We start from the raw sequence: 22356 nt of genomic DNA on the forward strand, positions 1-22356 counted from the left end.
CCCGGCACCGCCGCGCACATGCGCACACGCTGCTCCCGACGGGGCTGAGCCCGGCTGACGTCGCAGACGTCCCGGCACCGCCGCGCACATGCGCACACGCTGCTCCCGACGGGGCTGAGCCCGGCTGACGTCGCAGACGTCCCGGCACCGCTGCGCCTGACGTTTGCTCATTCCAGATGCGAAGCAGGAGGGGGATGTCGAAGGTGCCCGCAGTTAAGTGAGGGTTCTGTCTAATCAGGCTCCAAGTAAACGACGCCGTACCACGTGTGCCTGTGCTCAACACCAGTTAGCAAGCTGTTGTCAGTGACGGCCAGAGCGTCCGCAGCATTTACGTTCCAAGGAAAAGGCTAAGCCTTGAGGCTTCTGCCCCGTAACTCAGGAGGTAAACAGAACGAGAGACCCACATTCATAGGGAGAGGAAGGAAGGGGGGCGAGCAGCAAGGGGACTGTCCAAACTCCATCTCCCCCCTTCCCCCCAAACCAGCCCATCCCCCGTCTGCGTTTACCTTGATGGCCTTCGCCGTCTCCAGTGACTGCTCGGGAGGGATCCCCACCTCCCTCTCCCTCAGCAGCTGCTGAATGAAATACGTAATGTCTCTGCCTGCGATCGGGATGTGTTTGATGCAGCTTCCGATTACATAGCCTTCTGCCTAGGGAAGAGGAGGCAGAGGGCGGCAGTGAGTCCCCAGTGGGCAGGGCTCCCTGGACCCCTGGGCCCCCTGGCCCGCACCCCTACCCACCCCTACCCGCAGCTCAGCGTGCAAAGCCCCGGCAGGGCGGGGTCTGTTGCAGTGCCTGCACGCACAGTTCCATGGGTATAACCTGAGACCCTCTGCAAGCAACCCAACAATGATCATGTCGGGAACGAGAAAGGGAATGCGAAAGGAAGCGCCAGCTCATCTCCAGTACGTCATGCTGTCATAAGAGGAAACTGGTTTATGTTCCTCTAACAAAAAAAGGAAAAAATCTTACCTGTGAACTATTAAGCCAACTATAAACCTACTTCTATTTAAGGGTCAACAATTTGGTTAAGTACACGGGCCTGAGACAGCCTGCGCTGGAGTCCCAGTGTCACGTGTGTCGGCTGAGTGACCACACTTCAGCCTCATAATCTGGGGTGACAGGCACCCCATGGGGGCTTACAACAGGGACCACACGAAACACAGGGAGGCGAGCACGCGGCACTGGCTTTGGCATGTGCTCGGTACTCGGTAAACGGCCCCATTTATGCACAAAGAGCTGCACTTGCTGGAGTGGATCTGGAGAGTTGCCCCCCAGCCCGTGCAGTCGGAGGCCAGTGCCAGTCAGGACCTGGGCCCCTCTTCGCGGCTGCCCACCTGCCAGTGCCCAGAGAGGAACCACAGCGGGTCACTGGCGGGGCAGATGCCCGAGCTCACACACCCGCCCCGTGCAGCATGGCCCCAGCCCCTCGCCTTGCCATAGAAGCGGAGCATGGGCACACATCCACTCGTTCCCTGGGGTCCGGCGGCCAGAGGGCATGGCTTCCTGGCGTGGTCCCCACAGGGAAGAGGAGATCTGTGCCACATGCCCGTGTGGGATGGGGACGGAGGGACCACCCGCCACATCTTACAGGCCATCGGGGCTAGCGGTCACCAGCACAGCACGGCCAGCGCTAGGTGCAGGGGCACAGACCAACTTCCTCGTGAGGCTTTCCTCATGGACCTGAACTCTAGAAGTAAGGAAAGACTTGGCCTCTCCACAGGGCCCAAGTTATTTGTAAAGTATCTTAGGATGGAAATAAAAGATATCTACAAATTATTAAATAAAGATCAACCTAAACTCATAAGAACACTAGCTAACACAAACCACTCACGATTATGATACATTTTCTAAAATGCATGCGTCACTCGTAACATTTCCTAAAATGAAGTCAACCAGTGTCAGGCACTGTCAGTTCCATCAGGGCATTACAGACTTTCTTGTAAAAAACCTAGAGGCCCAACAACAGGAAAGTAAGTGAGCAAACTGTCCTATAACCATATGATGGGCTACGAATATTAAATCTTTCTTCACCGAATATTCAACCACAAGAGAAAATACCAGGCAGAGATCAATACGTAGAACATAACTTCAGGATCCTACTCTACAGGTAGGGCACAGACTCAGGCACAGAATACTCCAGTTCTGCTTAAAACGTGCATATGTGCACACCTACGAACAGGAGCGTCGGCAGCTCCCCAAACAAAAGCATAATGTGGTTCCCAGGGCCATTATCTCCATTATCTCCACATTCCTCTGTTTTATACAAATTTGGTACAACTTGTACAACAAATGTAATTTTTATAATCAGAAAAAAAACAGATAAAAAGAGATAAAACCCTTCACGACCACTTTCTCTGGGCCTGCACACAGCACGCAATCTGTTTCCTTCTCCTCACCCAGACATGGGCCAGGCCGGGCAGCAGGGTCCTTGGCCACCTCTCGCCAGGGCTGGGTCCCCACTCAACTGTAGGGCACAGCCTCAGAGCACAGCCCAGCACTGGACCCCGAGTCAGCATCGCACCCCAGGCAGCACGGCGCTTCGCAGGGACCCGTGAGAGGAGTGAGTGTGCGGACCCCACCTCCCCACCCCCCCCACCCCCACCCATTAGGGCCCAGGGATGCACCTGGCACAGGACATGCGGGGCCAGACCCCGGCCCCAGCTCCCCACCCCGATGCAGCATGGGGCAAATTTGGCTTTTCTTCTTCCTGACAGCAGGTGTCTCTGGAAGCCTGAATTAGGAATCACTTCTCTAATGTTTCAAAAATTAAAACCAAAAAGTGACATCACAGAGCGCCCTGCGAGTCAGAACGTACACTCTATCCTGTTCGTTCACGAATACACTGAAGGACAGTGCTCTGCCCAAAGGCACACGGTCCTGTCACAGAGCCGCGAAAACCCCTCCGGCGGCCACGCACCACGCCTACAACCTGGCATCCAGCAGCCCGCACGTGGGCCAGGACACCCTCACTGGTGACGTGACGCCGGCCACGGGGACCAGACCGTGGCTGACGTCCCTGCCGCAGAAATCTGCCGCTGCCGACTTCAAGGCGCCGATGCCATGGCTGGGGGGCGCTGCTCTTTCTCACCGACCTGCGTGTAACCCTCTGGCTACCTTTCCTGAGTGTGGCCGAGACTCTTAAAGTGGTATTTTAATTACAGGAGGGGCTTTCACTTTCACTTCTTCCCTTACTGGAGGCGAGGCGAAGCCTACAGAGGGGGAAGCTCTGAACACCCGGCTTACCACTGGGATGGCGTGCGTGACCCCGTCGCCGCTGTCGATGACGATCCCCGTCAGCGTGCGCTCGCCGACTTGCCGAGACGTCCACGAGGCCGCCAAGGCCAGCACCGCCTGGACAAGAGACCGGAACCGTCAGCACGCAGGGAAAGGTCCTCCCGCCGCCTGCCCTCAGGCTCATCCATACGCTCCGACCTACTCAGTCCAGGGAACTCCCAGCCTCCCCCTGTGCACCACCTTCCCCCTAAAATTCAAACTCCAAATCGTACAAAAGCAAAGTTAACAACTTAAACTTAACACAAGTTTCCAATAAAATAAATCAAATGTTTACAAAGGAAAGCCCATGAGAAAGGAACTTCATTATGGAGTGAGAAGATTTTAACTTCTAAGCCACTATTCCCAGTGGGCTACAGCACGGTCACGTGTGGAGTTGGTAAAAGAAGACACAGAGCACCAGGCCGCACAGCCAGGAGCTCCCGTCTGGTAGGACCAGGGCAGTGGCTCCCCCGGCGGCAATGCTGCCCCCAGGGAGCCTCTGGCAACGCTGAGAACCACTCTGGGTCGTCACACTCAGGGAAGCAGAGGCTGGGCGTGGCGCTGCCTCTCGTGGGCAGAGGCCAGAGAGGCTGCTAAACATCTCGCAACACACAGGCCGGCCCCAGCGCCGAGAGCGGCCCATCCCAAAGCTCTGAGGCTGGAAAACCTTGGTCTGAGATGAAGTCTGAGAATCTTATATCAAACACCCTCCAGGCAGCCTTGATGCACTTGGCTGTGGTCCAGGGTTTTCTAAAGTGCGTCCCTAACCCATGGACTGTCAACAACCTACGGGAAGAGGAGATTCCTGGTTAAATACACATGGAAGAGTTGGAGTGAACAGATCTCTTCCAGCAGGCATCCTCAGGGCCTTTACTGTGCTACTCACCGCGAATCACCACGTGTGGGCCACGGCACGTAGGCGCCCCCAAATTATTTTCCTGTGCAACCGCTCTTCCTTTTCCTTAAAACTAAGGGACCAGGTTTCATGCAGGAAACGTTTCGGGAAACACCTATCTCAATACTCCCCCAACTTCAGCCCCTTCCTTTACACAGGATCACAGACAAACTGCCACTGAAACCAACAAAACTCCCCGCACGGTGAACGGGTAGCTTCCGGGAAGTTCTGGAAGTTGATGGAAACACAGGAGCCCAAATCCATAGGCGACACTCCACAGGGATTTATTTTCCTTTTTAACAGACTCTATAGTGTCTCTCCTCTGTTATGATCAGACGTGAAAAGAGCCAAAAAGAGAACCATATGTACATCTTGATCTTGTCACCCAACGAAAAACACGTTAGATCCTAACGCAGGTAAAAAGGGCCAGACAGACTCGAGGTCGACAGTGTCCACATAAAATCGGAATTCACGGAGCATGCTGCTTTCAGTGTGGGCACGGGGTGGGGTGTTCAGGGAGGGGACACGGGACACACAGCACAGTCCTACAGCAGAGCCTTTGGGAACCCCATTTCACCACTAGTAGACAGCCAAGGTCTGCTGGAATCGTAAAAAACAACTTTGTTCTCACCTGTACTGCAATGTAGAGTCCGGGCACATTAAACGACTCAAACATAATCTCTGCAAGATATTCTCTGTTTTCTGGCGTATTCAGCGGAGGCTCTGTCTGTAGGAAAACATTTGCTATATTTAGTGATCACCCAAATTTCCTGTAATTACATCAGAACCATAAAAAAATTAACCTGAAAGCGTGTTAATTAGGATGCCGCAGAACGCCCTAATCTTACGGAGAGCACACAATCACAGCGACTAATTCCGGACATCTGGCAGCGAGTCGTAAAGGCTTTAAGACGGCAGAGGCCTGGCAGACATCTCTGCTCTCATTACCCCCCCCCAAAGCAGGAACAAGTTTCAGAAACGGAAGTTCTCTCTTCCACAGCGTCACACCTGAGACCCCTGACACCGCAGAGGTCTGCGGGCTGCCAAGGGCGATAAGAACTCCAGCGAGGACGCCGGAGGTGAGCGGCGGCGACCCTGGACGCCGGGCACAGTGCAGAGCCCTCCCTCCGCAGAGGGACAGAAGCAGCGAGCTCCTGCTCGGAACAGGAGCCTGGGTCTGAGCGGACGAGCCCAGGAGCCCCCCGCGCCCCACGGGCCACCAGAGCACAGGACGCAAGGTCACAAGCAGCATCTGTGCCGTCAGCCGCGAGGCGAACACTCCAGGGGCGAAGCGGCCTCACCCAGACCCTGCCCGGCCCCGGCCCCGGCTCACGCCCACTGCTGGCCCAGGAGGAACTCCCCCCATTCAAAAGATGAGGAAAAAGCACATGGAAACCAGCCAAAGACCATGTAAAAATACTAAGAGAAAAGCAAGAAGAGAAAGAGAAAACAGGAAAAACCACATACCCAGAAAAATATTTAAAAAGCAGATACAAATCAAGACCAAAGCCATCTCAAAAAATTCAAATATCCATTTTAAAATAACCATCATTAGCAAATTGGAGGATTATAGAAAAATGAAAAGAATAAATAAACCTGCTTTCGGTCATTCAGCAATATGTTGTGAACATTTTTCCATGCCAATAATATGGACATACATCACATAGTTAAAGCTGCAAAAAAAAAAAAAAAGAATAAATAAAAATTCTCTGGGCCTTTTGGCAAAAAAAAAAAAAAAAGAGTCCACAATACCCTTTGTTATAGACTGAACTGTGTCCCCAAAATTCGTATGTTGAAGCCCAACCCCCAAAGTGACTGCATTTGGAGATTTGGCCTCCAGTGAGGTCACAGGGAAGGTGGCCCTAACTCCACAGCACGGATGTCTCTGTAAGAAAAGGAACGGACACCGGAGAGCTCTCCCTCTCTCTCCACGTGTGACCACAGAGGCCACGTGAGGGCACGGCGAGAGGGAGCCGCCTGCGAACCAGGAAGAGGGCCCTCACCAGAAACAAGACTCACCCCACCAGGATCTGGGACTAAAGCCTCCAGAACTGGGAGAACGCAGAGGCCCGTTGCTGAAGACACCCAGCCCGTGGTGCTGTGTTACAGCGGCTGGCGCAGACCTTGCGACCTGCGAAGCGGGAACAGTTCAGGCAGCCCCAGCCATCAGCATAGCTCCATTTAACAGGGGGACACACTGAGACACACGGGACTTACAGCCTTCCAAGCAGGAAGCTGTGACCCAAGAATTCTACAGCTGGTCACACTGTCGATCGAGCATGTTGCAAAGACAAAATTATCTTTAAACATACAAGGGCTTAGAGAAGCCCTTCGCGGATGAACTCTCTTAGAAGAGAGAAGACGCAAAGTACAGCCAGGGACCTACAGCGAGCATGTCACCCATTCAGGACGCGGAACTATGTGTGCTCTTTTCTGGGAGCTATGGGACAGAAGGGAAAGGTCATGAAAGAACACAGCAGAAATCACACCAGCTGGGAGGTGGAAGGGGAAAGGAGAGGCTATAAAGACAATGACACCTTCCTACCACGGACTCAGACACATTGCTTGAAGCTGGTCAGGTGTGAGAGGCATCGGTACATATGACATTATAAATGTTGACATTAGAACATGTTCCGTAACAATCCATCCAAAGCAGGAGGCAGAGAACAGGAAGAGGAGGTAAGAAAAGATGGAAATGTACCAACTTGCTCACTGATCACAGTAGGAAAGTCAATCACCTCTAAACCAACACCGGGTAAATACAGACAATTACAGCAACACCAAATTACGTTTTAAGAAACACCAAGTTAGAAAGAATACACACTCACTACAAAGCAAAGAGGACACTAAGCCTGAGATTTAAGAAGTTAACACATAAGTAAAACACATTAAAACCAGAAAGCGTAACACAGTGTAAAACAGCTCATCTAAGAGCAAACGTGCCCGCCACGCAGCAGCCAGTCCGGCGCAGCCCCGGGCGGGTCCTGACGTCAGCGGTTGGTGAAATCCCAGCCTTTGACTTCACTGTGGATGGAGAGTGATTTTCTCTCTCTGTGAAATTAGCACTGACCTCACAGAGGTGGGAGGATGGATGGAGTCTAAGTGCTTACAGTAGCAGCACCTGGCATGTGGAATGTGCTCGATGAAAGTGAGTTATTATGACTAAAATCTTCAACAAGCACAAGTGAGAAACTCACTAAAAAAAATTCTATCAGCCTTTTTGACCATGAAACAAAATCAAATTACGTTCTGGAGACAAGAGACCCATCTAGAAAAAGCGAGATGCTCCGGACAGGTGAAACGTCAGGGCTGCCTGCGTCAGCAGAGGAGACCCACCGAAATGCCGCCGTGAAGGACGCGCTTAGGGAGTCGCACCACGCCCACGAGGGAGAGCCCCCCCCCCCCCGCCCGCATGTGCCGCCGTGAAACCGCCTCCGTGATACACCGTTAATGGAAAGGTGCCTCAAGATCCTCTCCGTTCTTTTGTTTGTTTTAATGTTTGTTTTTGAAAGACAGAGACAGAGCATGGGCAGGGGAGGAGCACAGAGACAGAGGGAGACACAGAATCTGAAGCAGGCTCCAAGTCTCTGAGCTGGCGGTCAGCACAGAGCCCGAAGCAGGGCTCGAACCCACCAACTGTGAGATCCTGACCGGAGCTGAAGTTGGACGCTTAACTGAGCCACTGGGTGCCCCTCATCTACATTCTTAAATATTCCTCTGTGTCAGTAACTTCTAATGAAGACTTTTTAGCAACAAATTACTGTTCCAGGGGCAATGACCAGAGTTCTGTTTGACAGCAATGTGAACACAGTTGACCCTACTGAACTATACATTTAAAGTTTTTTAATTTTTTAATGTTTTGTATTTATTTTTGAAAGAGAGAGACAGTGGGAGCAGGAGAGGGTCAGAGAGAGAGGGAGAGACAGACTCTGAAGACAGGCTCCAGGCTCTGAGCTGTCAGCACAGAGCCCGACGCGGGGCTCAAACCCACAAACCATGAGATCATGACCTGAGCCAAAGCCGGAAGCTTTAACCGACTGCGCCACCCAGGCGCCCCGTGAACTATACATTTAAAATAACAATTAGGAATGTAAATTTCATATTACATTTTTATCACATTTTTATTTTCTTTAATAAAAACAAGGTGCACATCTTGTTACCACGTGTACAGAAGTTTATGTATAATCCGCATGTCTGCACACAGTTTCCTCTGGAAAGATAAACCATTAGCTGGTTAAGAACGGATAAAGGCGGTTCCCTCCCCCTCCCCCTGGAAGGCGTGGGAACCAGAACAGAGACACCGGGAGCACGGGGAGCCCTTCCGCGCCTTCCGAATCCTGTGCCGTCTGCCCGTACTACCTCGTCAAACACGCACACAATTAGCTACCGACCCGGCGCAAGCTTCGGTTTAGACTCTTGTGCAGCAACTGACACAAAGCTCAAACACAGAGCCACGAGGAAGTTTTAATCACTGTAATTGGAATCAATATATTCCCTGGATGGGCAAGAAAGAGTCATCTTGAAACACAGGAGAAGAGTAATGAAGTCACACACAAAAGCAGGTCATAAATAAGGGATCTAAAAGTCACTCCACAACGAATTACATACTTTAAATTGCTGCCTCCTCAAAGGGTTGAGATGAAATTTGCTAACGCCTGTCAAGTGCCCAGCACCCAGGTAGCACTGTAAATGTGGCCGGTTTCCATTAAAGACTTCTTTCAGTTACAGCGCACAAACAAGGCCTGCAGATTCCAACAGGATTGGCCACAATCTATCTTAGCGAACCTATCAATCTGAGAACCCGGAAAATGGGCCTAATAGCCACCCACCTCGAGGCTGTTGGCGGAATTAAAGATACATGTGTGAACACTCGGGAGGGTGGGGGAAGCCTGGGCACAGATCAAGCACTCAACAGACGAGCTGTATTACCCAGAGATGCACCGCAAACCAGCAGAAATAGCATATTAACTAGCGAGAGCTACAGTCCTCTCTCACCTTGAACAGGAAGCCAAGTACTTAAGCAAGAACTTAAATTTATAAAAATAATCATACTAAAGTATTTACACTGCACGGAAGGGGGTCAGCATCAAGAGAGAAAGGTGGAGGAGGTATGGGAGGTATGAGCATCGTCAGGGAATGTTTGGTCTGGAGCAAAACCCGAGCCCACAGGAAGATTCACCAACAGGAATTACAGTGACCCTGGGGCACCTGGGAGCTCAGTCAGCTGAGCGTCCAACTCCAGCTCAGGTCATGATCTCATGGTTCGTGAGTTTGAGACCTGCATCGGGCTCTGTGCTGTCAGCTCAGAGCTCATGATCTGTGAGATCACAACGGCCCAGAGTCAAGAGTGGAACACTCAACCGACTGCGCCACCCAGGCGCTCCTGGTGGTTCTTTTTATAGAAAAAAAATGCTCTAAATATAGACAGAAACTGTATGTGCAAAGATCGTCTTGTTTCCCCTAAAATCAAGAAAGTGGAAACAGCCAACGTCTAAGAAGAGCAGAACGGCTAAGCCGACAGGACGTATCCACGGACAGAGGATCCGCGGCCACATGAGAAAACGCAATGCTGAGTGCAAACCAGCTAGAACAGAACAGGAACGACCGGGTGAAACTGTGCCCAGTGTTCGGAACCAGGCCGCCGGGACAGGACTGTGCGAGGTCGCAGAGCCCGCCTCCTGACGTCCGGTCACGCGCACAGTTCTGGGACGGAAACCGCCTCCAGCGGAGGCGTGAAGCCCCGGCACACGGCTTCCAGCACAGCCTCCCGGGGGGCGTCCGCAGACACGGCACGGGAGGGACGGCGCACGGTGACAGCGCTCTGCCCCGCCTGCTGGCTCCCCGGAGGGTGACGCTCTCCGCACAGGCAGGGCCAGCCACGGTTCCGGAATCAGCTCAGTCCTTGTTCCGCCTCCGTCCTCGTGCCTGTGGTCACATCACGCCCAGTGTCCGTTCTCCCTTCTGCCACGCTGACGGAGCCTGACGGTAGCTGGAGGTGGCCACGGGCCAGACTTCCCCTTGTCGACAGAGATGACCCAGGGAGTGAGTTCCGGCCAATAAGAAGCAAAAGCTGGTGCGCATGGCTTCTAGGAAAGCTCCATACAAGGTTAGGACTTAAGGAGTAGACGCCCTCTTGCCCTCAACCTCTGGTCTCCTGGAACGCAGACATGATGATGGGAGCAGCAGCAGCCAATGTGTGATCGTGAGGCATGCTCAGAATGGAAGCCATACTCTAAACACAGCAGAGCCCAGAGGTCCCTAACGACACCGAGGACCGCCACACCAGCACTGGTCCCCCCACTACTTCCATCAGGGACAAAACCCCTGACTTGTTTAAGTGACTGTTTTTTACACTTTCATTACTTATTGCCAAACAACTCACCATCTGTGAAGAATTGACACTAAGACGTACGTATTTCCATTTATGGGAACATTTATAGCATAATTAGGATCTCGTGGCTCTTGAATCTGACTCAGCATTGAGGGCAACGCCAAGAGGCATAATCACCAGTCCGTCTCCTCCCCAGCCCGCGTCTTCGCTGTAATTACCGTCCGCAGTCGCTCCTTCAGGAGGGCAGTTTGCTTCTTCCCAGACCCGCAGCTCATCCCCGCGCAGGGGCCATGCCCATCTTCTCCGTGTCGTCCCGACGTTGGAGGGTGTGCCGCGGACACAGGTCGAGTTAAACAGTATCTCGGACAACAATGTCTACAATGGAAGTACTCAGTTTTTCTTACTTTCTTAAAATACTGAAGCCAATGATTAAAACGGCACATGGATGCAGGCCACGTGGACAGTTAATTCAGAACAAGGGCACAAGGTCATCCGGTATTGATTCAGAAGTCAATAACCAATCAGCACCATAAAAATCAAGCCCCGTCTCTGGAAGAAGACACAAGATGAACACATGCACCGAACGCCGCTGCGCCCCGTAGCCTCCGTCGCTGGTACGAGGCCGGGCGAGCGGCTGGGAGATGGCAGGAGACCGGATGCTGGGAGGGGCACGGCCGGGGGTCACTAGGGTCCGCTCCCATCGGGACCCAGGGCGCGGCCCGGCCACCATGACGCGCCAGCCTGACGGGTCCCAGGGAAGCCCAGAGGGCCGGCTGAGTATGCCCCGGCTGCGCCCGCGGGAGATCGGCGTCCAGCAGGCCGAGCAGGCAAAGGCTGGGGACGGACGGTGCTCCCCACTTCCTCAGTCGCCGCCTACAACGAAGGGACTTGCGGAATGCAAAGCACCATGTACGTAATATCACATTTTCCCATCTTTGAGAAGCTTGGTTATTTTTTAACATTCATTATAGATACTCATTTTTGGCAAATGGACTTCAGCTTTTCCACGGTCCAAGCAAACCCTCCAATTCCTTTCTGGCAAGTGGCTTTACCTTGCCAGCCTCTGAATATGCCAGCTAAATCAGAAAAAAACAAATTGTTTTAGGAAAAACGTTCTGCGGGCTGTGCCCTGGTGGCGGTGTCTGCTGCTCAGGCCTGCTCTGCGTGGCGCGAGAGGGAGGCCTCCGGGTGCAGGGAGCTGAAGCAGACAGGAGGCGGCCGGGCTCGGAGCCTGGTCCTAAGCCCCGTCCAACAGGTAGTTACGTGATGTGCGAGGCCAGGACACGCGCCAAGTGTGACAGGCGGGGCTGTGATTTGCTGTGGCTTAAAGACAAAGCCACTCAGACACAAGGTCAGCTTCCTGGCTGCGATTACTTTACATAAAGCACTGCAGGCACACAGGACAGAAACATGGAGTGGCCTGTAAGCACAGCGCCCACACTTGGCGAGTCCCAGGGGTGAAGACACGGCCAGAACAAAGATCAGAGCACCTTCAGGGACTTGCCTTACTAGATATCAAACATATAGACTCCACCGACTAGCACAACAGCCTTGCAGTTAACATATTTTGAGTCAGATAGTTCTAGAGCACACTCCGTATTTAACATCAGAAGGAATTATATAATTGGATCTGGGACCACTTGACAATATCTTTGCATGGAGAAAAGCCAAGGCTAAATTATGTGCGTTTTAATATGCAGCTTATGTTACATGCAATTGCTCTCTATAAAGCACCCGTTTTGAACATGTAATTAATTTTAAGTTAAAAAGAACATTTCATGGAAGGAAATACAGAACGCTGAGTAGAACCACCAGAAAAGAGCCCATAACCACGAGACATTTCTCCTCATTTCTCTGTAATGTTTTATTTTATTTGAACAAGAGCAATTAAGTACCGTAATCTGGGTCCATACTAAGCGCAGTTTTATTTTATGAGATTTAAACCCTGGAAAAGAGTAGGTTCGCTCGGTCTCCTGGCCACAGCGCGAACACCACAGCCCTGCGGCGCCAGGAAACGTCAGAGTGCGCGGCGGCGGCGGCCTGCTGCCCAACCTTCCCCCTCTGGCCGGTTCAGGTGCTCACCCTCTGGGGCCCGCCCATCAGAGACCCTCCCCTGCCCGGCCCCAGGGAAGAAACCTGAGGAGTCTAAACCCAGCAATGTGCTTTCAGTCCCCCTGCTAGTGACCAGGCCAGGCGGGGACAGGGGGACACCCGTGCTGGGGACATTCCCGGGAAACTCTTCATTCTTACAAAGCGCTTCCGCCTCTGAGAGTGAAAAAAGCACGAGGTGGTGTCACCCGGGGTGGGGGGGGGCGCTCTAGCACCCTCTGGTGATCAGCCCTGCGCCCGCCCAGTGCTGGCCTTGCTGTGACAGTTAATGATCTCTGGATTTCAGGCATTTTTGTTGAGCCTTGTTATTTGCCAAAAAAGCACCCCGATTCATAAAAATGGCTTAAGCAGGACTTTAAAACTGTCCAGGGAAGAGTATCTTGAGTTTACAATCTAAGTAATCTGGGGGGGCCTGGGGGGCTCAGTTGGTCGAGTGTCTGACTTCAGCTCAGGTCATTGATCTCACGGTTGGTGGGTTCGAGCCCCACACTGGGCTCTGTGCCTGCTTCAGATTCTGTGTCTCCCTCTCTCTCTGACCCTCTCCCACTCACATTGTATCTCTTTCTGTCTCTCTCTCTCAAAGATAAATATTTTAAAAAATTTTTTTAATCTAAGTAATGTGGAAAAAGAAAAATCTAAGTAATTGGGAATTTTGAGGGTATGCTCCTCTCCGGTCCAGTTACTCACCATTAAGAAGTAATGGTCCTCGGGCTCCGCTCGAAGGTATTTAAAAATCACTTGTTCCATGAACCTTTCCATAAGATCCCAGTCTTCGATGATTCCATGCCTTATTGGCCACTACAGCAGGAGAGACCAAAATACGGCAGGCTTCGGGTCACAGCCGGGGCAGTAAGAGCCCGGCGGCGCAGCCCTCACTCGGCGAAGGAGAGGGGCACCTGGGCAGAAGGAGGCGGCTACACTCTGGTCCCCACCCCGCGGCCCCCACTTCTAAGCACAAGGAGCCGGTTAACACCGGGGAACAGACGGGAGGTGCAGACCGTCTACCACACCATTCAGTCGGAGCTTCATTTGTGTTTTTTGGGGGTTTTTCTAGAACGAATGTCTACTTAATTTTAGTCCTTTATAATCAATCTGTGCCTTCCCACCTCCGACAGGTCACTTAGCGAACCTGCAGCTCTCCGCAGGGGCCCGGCACTGCCCCTCCCAGAGTTCTGTAAATTCACTCGGCTCCTCACCCAACAATGCCCCCTTCAACACCAGCAAAACCGGGGCGCCTGGGGGTTCGGTCAGGGAAGCGGCCACTCTCGTTTTCGGCTCAGGCCATGATCTCCCGTTTCATGAGTTCAAACGCTGCATCGGGCTCTGCGTTGATGGTGCGGAGCCTGCTTGGGATTCTCTCTCTCCCTCCCTCTCTCCGGCCCCTCCCACACACACACTCTCCCTCTCAAAAATAAACTTTTAAAAAATCATTTAACAGAAGAAAATTAACACAAACTTCTTTGTAAACATAACAGTAATACATCCCACAGCTCCTAAGTACAGTCCCTGGATGGGGTGCCGTGCTGCGGTCTTCCTGCCGCTGCTCGGGGCTCACTCACCCGCAAACCCGGAGCGCTCACCTTGGTGGCGTACGTGGGCTTATCCACGGCCTCGTCCCCTATGAAGAAGTCCAGGTCATCGACGCCTCTCAGCACCCTCCGCTGGGCCTGATCCACCACCTTCGCCGACTCCCGGATGGCGATACCTGAAAACACAGAAAACAAAACCAAACACAAAAATTTCCGTCACTATGCGTATTTATTTGAATGACCAAGAAGGGATACTATAATCCCCACGTATGCACAAGTACATTTTCAATGTCAGGGTTTTATTCGGGGTGGGCGTGTCCACAGAAAAGACACTGCCAGTAAGTAAAACACGGAAACAACGTTTACGTTGGGGTATCATTTTCAGAATGCTACAAAGGAACTTAGCTGATCTGCTTCTAGTGCTGGCAGAAGCTACGTCACTGTATTGCCCAATTCCGTTTGGGAAAATCCCACAAGATAGTAAGTGAAATGCCCTTGGTATGCATCAACAGGTTCCAAATTTTAAAACACAATATAGGAGACAAATTAAAAATACAACACAAAAAAGAAGAGTAAACTGGAAAATACCTATGCCCTCTCAAGCCCTTTTTTAAATAAAACTTTGCATCAGACAGATTTAAAATAGAAACTTTTAATCTTGTTATAGAAAAAAAATTGACTTCACTAAAAGAAAAACCTGCTGGCTAATATACATCACAAAAACGAAAAGTACGATAATCAAACAACTATATTATGTAAAAAAATCAATGGCTTTCTGATACATTATTTTAGTAAGAGGTTAACCTTGACATTTGCGAATATACTTAGTAGTAAATTCACATAAAACTTCACTCCAGAATTTAACACTTAATGAAATGTGGAAGCTTCACAAAGATACAATTTTCCATCTACACTCCTAACTCTTGGTCACACTCTCAGCTCCCGTAAACTCATCTCCATCAGATTTATTCCAAAACAAACTAGTAAACATACAAAAGCTTTAGAGCAGATGAGCTGAAACCCCCAACTCGCATCAAATGAAGGACCGCACAGCCGCACGCGTGACGTGGGCCCTGCCGTGCAGGAGGCCCGTGGGGTAACAGGTGCGAGGAGGAGGAAGGAGTCCAGAGCACAGGTCCCTCTGACCCCCTCCTTTACTCACTCCAGCCGCTGCCACACGTAGGCTCAAAGCTTGCCAGTTACAAAAGGTGGCACAAGTCTAGGGGACGGGGTTTCTGCAGGGGCAGGTATGGCGTGGAAACGCTGGAGACAAAGCCTGGTCAGCAGTCAGAGATGGTGAGCACGTCCAGGGCCCTGAGGCCGGTCACAGCCGGGACGGTCCGCGGGGCCCTAAGCACCGGAAGCAATCTCCAGAGACAAAACCCCCTCTGGAAACCGAGCACGGCACTCAGTGGCACACCTACAAACTCCGCGCGGTCACCTGACGCACGTGGTGCAGGGCGAAGGGCCCCCGGCAAGATGCTCTCGGCAGACCTCGGGGTCCTCGCACAGGTGCCAGCGTGAGTGACAGAGCCTACCCCCTCGGACTTGGACTCAGGTCGTGATCTCACAGTTTGTGTGCTCAAGTCCTTGCATCAGACGCTGCGCTGTCGGCACAGAGCCTGCCTGGACCCCATCTCTCCCCCCTCCCCTACTCACTCGCACGCATGCACTCTCTCAAAATAGATAAACTTTTTAAAAAGAAAAGAAAACTCACCACCTTGAGGAAAAACTTAGTGAGGTGACACTACCACACTCAGAAATCTAAATGAAAACCAGGTTAATCCTACCTCCCAAAAAGGTAATCAAAGCACTCTGGCCCCAACTCATAACGGATACACGTTTTGGTGTCCATGAGAAACAAGAAAAAAACAAAAAACAAAACACACACAAAAAAATTTGCTTCTTTTAACTATTACTGCCTATTACACACGAAGCAACCAAATCCACAAAACAGAGTAAAGGCACACAGAGCTCATCTTCAAACTCTTTTGATTAAGGGGTTCCTGGGGGGCTCAGTCAGTTGAGCATCTGACTCTTGATTCTGGCTCAGGTCAGGATCTCAGGATTTGTCGGTTCGAGCCCCGTGTTGGGCTCTGCACTGCTTGGAATTCTCTCTCTCTCTCCCTCTCTCACTGCCCCTTCCCCACTTGTGCTCTCTCTTTCAAAATAAATAAATTTTAAACATTAAAAAAAAAAACCTCTTGCTTATGCCTATGGAAAGCAAGACGTGGTCCACACTGTCCTTATGAACATGATGGAGGAATGTGCCTCAGAGAGGAGCTCAAGAGACCATCTAGGAGCCTTCACGGACTCCGTGACTCCCCACAGAGAATGGATCAGGTCACCCCACCAGCCATCCCCAACACACCGCCACATACCGTAACAGGTGTCAGCAGAGGACAACAGACAGAACAGATAACGGAGTCGACACCCGAACATGCCACCTGCTCACACAGAGCTGTCACCTGCACGCAGCGGAGCACCATGAGGCCGTGACGAAGAACGAAGCAGGGCTTCTCAGACTAATCTAGAAGGACCACTAAGCCGTGGCACCGTGAGGACACGAGGTGCAGGGCGGCGTGTGAGACAGACGCCTGTGCGCGCCGGTAAGCACCCAGCACCTCGGGAAGGAGGGCGCGGAGCCAGGAAGCCGGGGAGCGGGCAGGAAGGCGGGCGTTCCCACCGCGTCCTAGGACACCATTTACCCCCGGGGCAGACGCACAGATCCTCTACTCCAGGCTAACCAAGTCTGGGCTTCCGCTATGGCAAGGACGGGGTCACCCTGCCTTCCCTGCGGCTCTCACCAAGTACAGCCGGACCCGGGCCTCTGTAAGAGAGACACACGGAGGCTGGAGGTAAAGAGCAGGCGCACTGGCCGGGGACCACAGGACCCCGGAGCAACACAGCTGTGAGTCTCCTGGGTCTTCTTTTTGCCTCACATAGCCCAGACTGGCTACCCTAGAAACACCATTGAGCTCAAAACAAACCATGACCCCAAAAAGCCTGCTACCTCCAACCAAAGAAGATAAAAGGACAGTCGAAAACACACCCGCCTGAGTCCAAACATCTCAAGAAAACCACCCTCCCCCTCAGTGCAGAAGCCATGTGGGAAGCTGGACGGCCACCACCCCCACCCCACCCCCGGTGGGGTCAATCTGTCCTCTGCTCTCACTCAAGGCTTTCGTCAGAGGAGGCCGAGAGGAGGTCAGGACTTCCCCCACCACCAGAGGGACAGGGCGCCCCTGTCCCTCCCGGCCAGGAGGCTACTGGCCTGGCCTAATAGGGAGCCCGAACTCCCGCCCACAATGAGCGGTAACATGGACCCTCCCCAACCAAGTGTCAACAGAGGCCAAGAGGAGGCCTTGAACTTCAACTCCAAACGGGGCTGAACAAGAGGCATCCCCGTTTCCTTGCTGGAGGTGTATCAGAAACACCCCGCTGAAACATCAAATTTAGACAAGATCCAGAATCTCAAACTATTTAAAACGTCCAGGTTTAGGGACACCTGGGTGGCTCAGATGCTTAAGCTTCTGACTTCGGCTCAGGTCATGACCTCACGGTTCATCCAGTTCAGGAGTTCGAGCCCCGCGTCGGGCTCTGTGCTGACAGCTCAGAGCCTGGAGCCTGCTTCGGATTCTGTGCCTCCATCTCTCTGCCCCTCCTCCTACTTGCATGCGTGCTCTCTCTCCGTCTCTCAAAAATAAATAATCAAGATCTTTTAAAAATTTTTTTAATTTTCAGGTCTCAATAAAAACAATCTCTCACCAAAGCAAGAACCAGAAATGAGAAACGACAACCAACAGATGCTCACACCAAGACGACACAGATAACAGAATTATTACACAAGATTTTAGGAGCAATCGTGTTCACAAACACACATGAAACAATGGAAAACACAAGCAAGTCTCAGCAAAGAAACACAAAGTGAAAGCAAGGATAGAAGACAGAGACACAAACTGCATGGAAATTTCGGAACTATAAAAATACAATACCTGAAATAAAAATCTCGGTGGATTAGCGCAACAGCAGAAAAGGACGGAGAAAAGAATCACTGATCTCGAAGACGTAACAATAGAAGTCACCCGGCCTGAACAGCAAAGAAGACAGATTGAAAAGCAAATGAGCTGGGCCTCAGGACATGTAGCATATATAATAAAAGCGGTAACATTCATGCATTCCAAGTCCCAGAAGGAGCGGAGAAAGGAAAAAGTATTCAAAGAAATAATGGCTAAAAATCTGCCAAATTTGACTAAAAAAGAAATAGGCCCACAGATTCAACACTGAACAAACCCCAACAAGAAAAACCCAAAGAAATCCATGCCAAGATACAGCACAGCCAAACTTCTAAAGACTGAAGACCGAAGACAAAATTCTGAAAGCTTCCGACAAGTCTCTCATCAGAAATCGGGCCCAGACAGAGACGGCACATTTTCCAAGCTCTGAGAGGGCTGCCCGCTCAGGGCCCACAGTCAGCCCAGCGCCTGCAGAACGCGGGGCAGGTCGGGGCGCTCGTGAACAAACGCTGACAATCTGTCACCAGGGCTCGAGAAAGTTCTCTAAACAGAGAGAATGATAAAAGAAGGAATCTTGGGGGGCACCTGGGTGGCTCACTCAGTTAAGCATCTGACCGTTTAAGGTCATGATCTTGCCATTCCCAAGTTCAAGTCCCATGTCTGGCTCTGTGCTGACAGCTCAGAGACTGGAATCTGCTTCAGATTCTGGGTCTCCCTCTCCCCCTGCCCCCCCCAACTTGTGCTCTATCTCTCTTTCTCTCTCTCTAAAAAATAAACAGTTTTAAAAATTTTTTTAAAAGATGCATTCAAAAGCACACTACATAAATCCAAGTAAAATTCTAAAAAATGCTCAATCCTTTGGAATTTAGGTAAAACAAAACAAAGGAATTAAAAAAAGAACAGAAAAAGCATTAATCAGTAATTACAATAAATTATGTGATGTAAATACATCAATTAAAAGACAGATATTGGCAGAATGGATTAAAAAAACCTGACTCTTCGTGGGACATCTCGGGGGCTCAGTCAGTTAAGCAGCCGACTTCCGCTCAGGTCATGATCTCATGGTCCTTGAGATCAAGCCCCGTGTCAGACTCTGCGCTAGCAGCTCGGAGCCTGGAGCCTGCTTCAGATTCTGTGTCTCCCTCTCTCTGCCCTTCCCCTGCTTGCGTTCTGTCTCTCTCAAAAGTAAATAAAAACATTTTAAAAATAAAAACAAAAAGAACCTGAGTCTTCAAATATAAGGATATACGTAGGTTGAAAGTAAAAAGATAGAGAAAGATAGCCACACAAATGCTAATCAAAGAAAGCATGATTGAGTATATGGCTATCGGAAAAAGGAAATTTTATAGCAAAGAAAGATTGAGAAGAATATTAAAAAAGACGAAGGGTTAGTCCATCAAGAAGACACAGCAATCCTAAATGTGCATGTAAAAAGAATGGAAGTGCAAAGTACAGGAGACAAAAGTTAACGAGAAAATAGACAAACCCACGATCAGAGCTGCAGACCTCACCTCTGGACGCCCCAGGCAAGGGCAGAAGAGCTCAGCAACAGGGTCCCCTGCAGGGGCCGAGTCCCCTGCGGGGGCCGAGCAACGGCACCGAGTACTCCGCCCAGGAGAACAGCACATCCACATTTACAAGTGCCCGTGGAACCAAAATAAGCCCCAAACGGGGCCAAAAAGAGACCTAAATAACTTTATAATCATTGCAAACCCAAAAAGTTGGGTGGCTGTACTGGTCAGCTCAGTCAGTGGCTCAGTCCGTTAAGTGTACGACTCTTGATTTTGGTTCCGGTCATGATCACACAGTTGTTGAGACAGAGCCCCGCATCCGGCTCCACACTGAGCAGGAAACCTGCTTGGGATTCTCTCTCTCTCTCTCTCTCTCTCTCTCTCTCTCTCTCTGCCCCTCACCAGCTTGTGCACACACACCCTCTTACTCTCATTCTCAAAATAAACTGTAAAAAATAAAGAATTCTATAAGGATTAAAGTCATACATAATATGCTTTCTGAATACAATAGAATAAACCCAAAACTCAATAACAGAAAGACACCAAGAAAATCCCACTAACACCTATAAATTAAACAATGCAGTTCTAAATGGGTCAAAGAGGAAATCTCAGGGAAGTTAAAACACATGAATGGAATGGAAACAAAAATATAAAATATCAAAATGTGTTGGGACACTGCAAAAGCAGTGCTAAATGGGAACATTTTAACACTAAAAGCTTACATTAGAAAAGGGAAAAAGTCTCAGGGCTGCCTGGGTGGCTCAGTCGGTTGAGTGTCTCTCTCTCTGCCTCTCCCCAATTCATGCTCCATCTCCCTCCCTCCCTCCCTCTCTCTCTCAAAAATAAAACAAACGTCAAAAAAATTAAAAAGAGGGCGCCTGGGTGGTTCAGTCAGTTAAGCAACAGACCAGCTCAGGTCATGATCTCACAGTTCATGGGATCAAGCCCCTCATCAGGCTCTGTGCTGACTGACAGCTCAGAACCTGGAGCCTGTTTCAGATTCTGCGTCTCCCTTTCTCTGCCCCTCCCCCACTCATGCTCTGTCTCTCTCCATCTCAAAAATAAATAAACATGAGAAAAAAAATTTTAATTAAAAAAAAAAGAAAAGAGAAAAAGTCTCAAATCAGGGAAGACCCTGCAGAGAAGACAGAAAGAAAAGCTACACAATGGGAGAAACTCTGCAAACCACGTATTTGACAAAGGACTCATATCAAGTGTATGTAAACCACTCTCAAAACCTCACAGTAAAATGGGACACCTGGGTGGCCCAGTCAGTTAAGCGTCCGACTTTCGCTCAGATCATGATCTCACGGTTTGTGGGTTCGAGCCCCGCCTTGGGCTCTGTGCTGACAGCTCAGAGCCTGGAGCCTGCTTCAGATTCTGTGTCTCCCTCTCTCTCTGACCCTCCCCTGCTAGTATTGTCTCTGTCTCTCAAAAATAAATTTTAAAAAAACATTAAAAAATTGTTTTTTAATTCTCACAGTAAAAATATAACCATTAGAAAATGAGCAAAATACATAAAGAGACATTTAATGGAAGAGATTACTCAGATGGAAAAGAAGCACATGAAACGATGTCCAGTGCCACCGGCCATTACGGAAATGCAGATTATGCCCACGATGAGCTATCACCACACCCTTGTGAGAACAGCCAAAATAAACTGTGACAACACCCAGTGTCGGCAAGGATGCGGTGACCCTGGCGCTTGCGTACGTAGTTGTAGAAATGCAAAACGGCACAGCCACTATGGGAAATACTTTGGCAGTTTCTTAATAATACGAAACATAACTTGCCATACAATGCAGCAATTGCACTACACAGTATTTATCTAGAGAAATGCCAGATTACGTCCACACAAAAACCTGTGCACGGTTTTCATAGCAGCTTCATTTGTAATAGCTACAAAGTGGAACTAACCAAGGTGTCCTTCAGTACATGTGTGTTTAAACAAACCCGTGCGTACTACTCAGATAAAAAAAGGAACCATCTACCAATACATACAACAACTCGGACGGATCTGAAGGGCATTATGCCAAGTGAAAAAGCCAGTCACAAAAGGACATGTGCTGTATGGGTACAGTTATAAAATATTCTCAACAAAACATAATTATGGAGATAGAAACAGATGAGCAGCTGCCAAAGGTTAGGAATGGTGGGGAAGGAGAGGTACGTGTAGTTACAAAGAGCTCAGGGAGACTTGTGGGGTATGATGGTTCTACATCTGGACTGTAGTAGTAATCACAGGAATCTGCACGTGGGATAAAAGGACACACACACACACATACACACACTGCACCGACGTACATTTCCTGGTTTTAGTGCTATAGTATCATCATGTAGGTGTAGCCTTGGATGAAACGGGGGGGGGGGGTACACAAGCTCTCTCCGAGCGATCTCTCCCACTGCCCGTGAATCTATAATTACCTCAAAATAACATATCTGAAGACAAATAAAATATAGTTTGTAAATTATTTAAACAAATTAAAAAATAAAACCCCTCAGTTAGCTGTAATGATGAACCAAAACTCCTAAGATTTAACTTAATAAAGAATAATGTAAAAGTTGTCAGATTAAAAAAATGGCATGGGTACAGAATGTGGGTAACCAGAAGAGACAGATTATTTTCCAAATGCTAAAAGGTCATCTGAGGGTAATCTCGGGAAGACTATCAGAAAGGTGCTCAAAACTT

At 50.2% G+C, this 22356-nt stretch overlaps 1 protein-coding gene across 4 annotated transcripts in view; it reads right to left on the reverse strand.

Annotated features, from left to right (window-relative positions):
• ACTR3B (actin related protein 3B) overlaps positions 1–22356 on the reverse strand; it is a 50647-nt gene that overhangs the window by 22714 nt on the left and 5577 nt on the right. For 2 of the 4 annotated variants that reach the window (XM_029921168.1, XM_029921174.1), the window contains exons 2-6: positions 14192–14316; positions 13299–13409; positions 4803–4898; positions 3247–3354; positions 507–650 (exon numbers count right to left, since the gene is read on the reverse strand). In XM_029921168.1, coding sequence (XP_029777028.1) covers positions 507–650; positions 3247–3354; positions 4803–4898; positions 13299–13370 — 420 coding nt within the window. In that variant the 5' untranslated portion in view covers positions 13371–13409; positions 14192–14316. Of the gene's footprint in view, positions 1–506; positions 651–3246; positions 3355–4802; positions 4899–13298; positions 13410–14191; positions 14317–18135; positions 18231–22356 lie in introns of all 4 variants that reach the window. The other 2 variants (XM_029921186.1, XM_029921178.1) reach the window with 2 other exon arrangements.

The sequence above is a fragment of the Suricata suricatta genome, chromosome 2 (genome assembly GCF_006229205.1).
Source record: "Suricata suricatta isolate VVHF042 chromosome 2, meerkat_22Aug2017_6uvM2_HiC, whole genome shotgun sequence".
NCBI classification, from domain to species: domain Eukaryota; kingdom Metazoa; phylum Chordata; class Mammalia; order Carnivora; family Herpestidae; genus Suricata; species Suricata suricatta.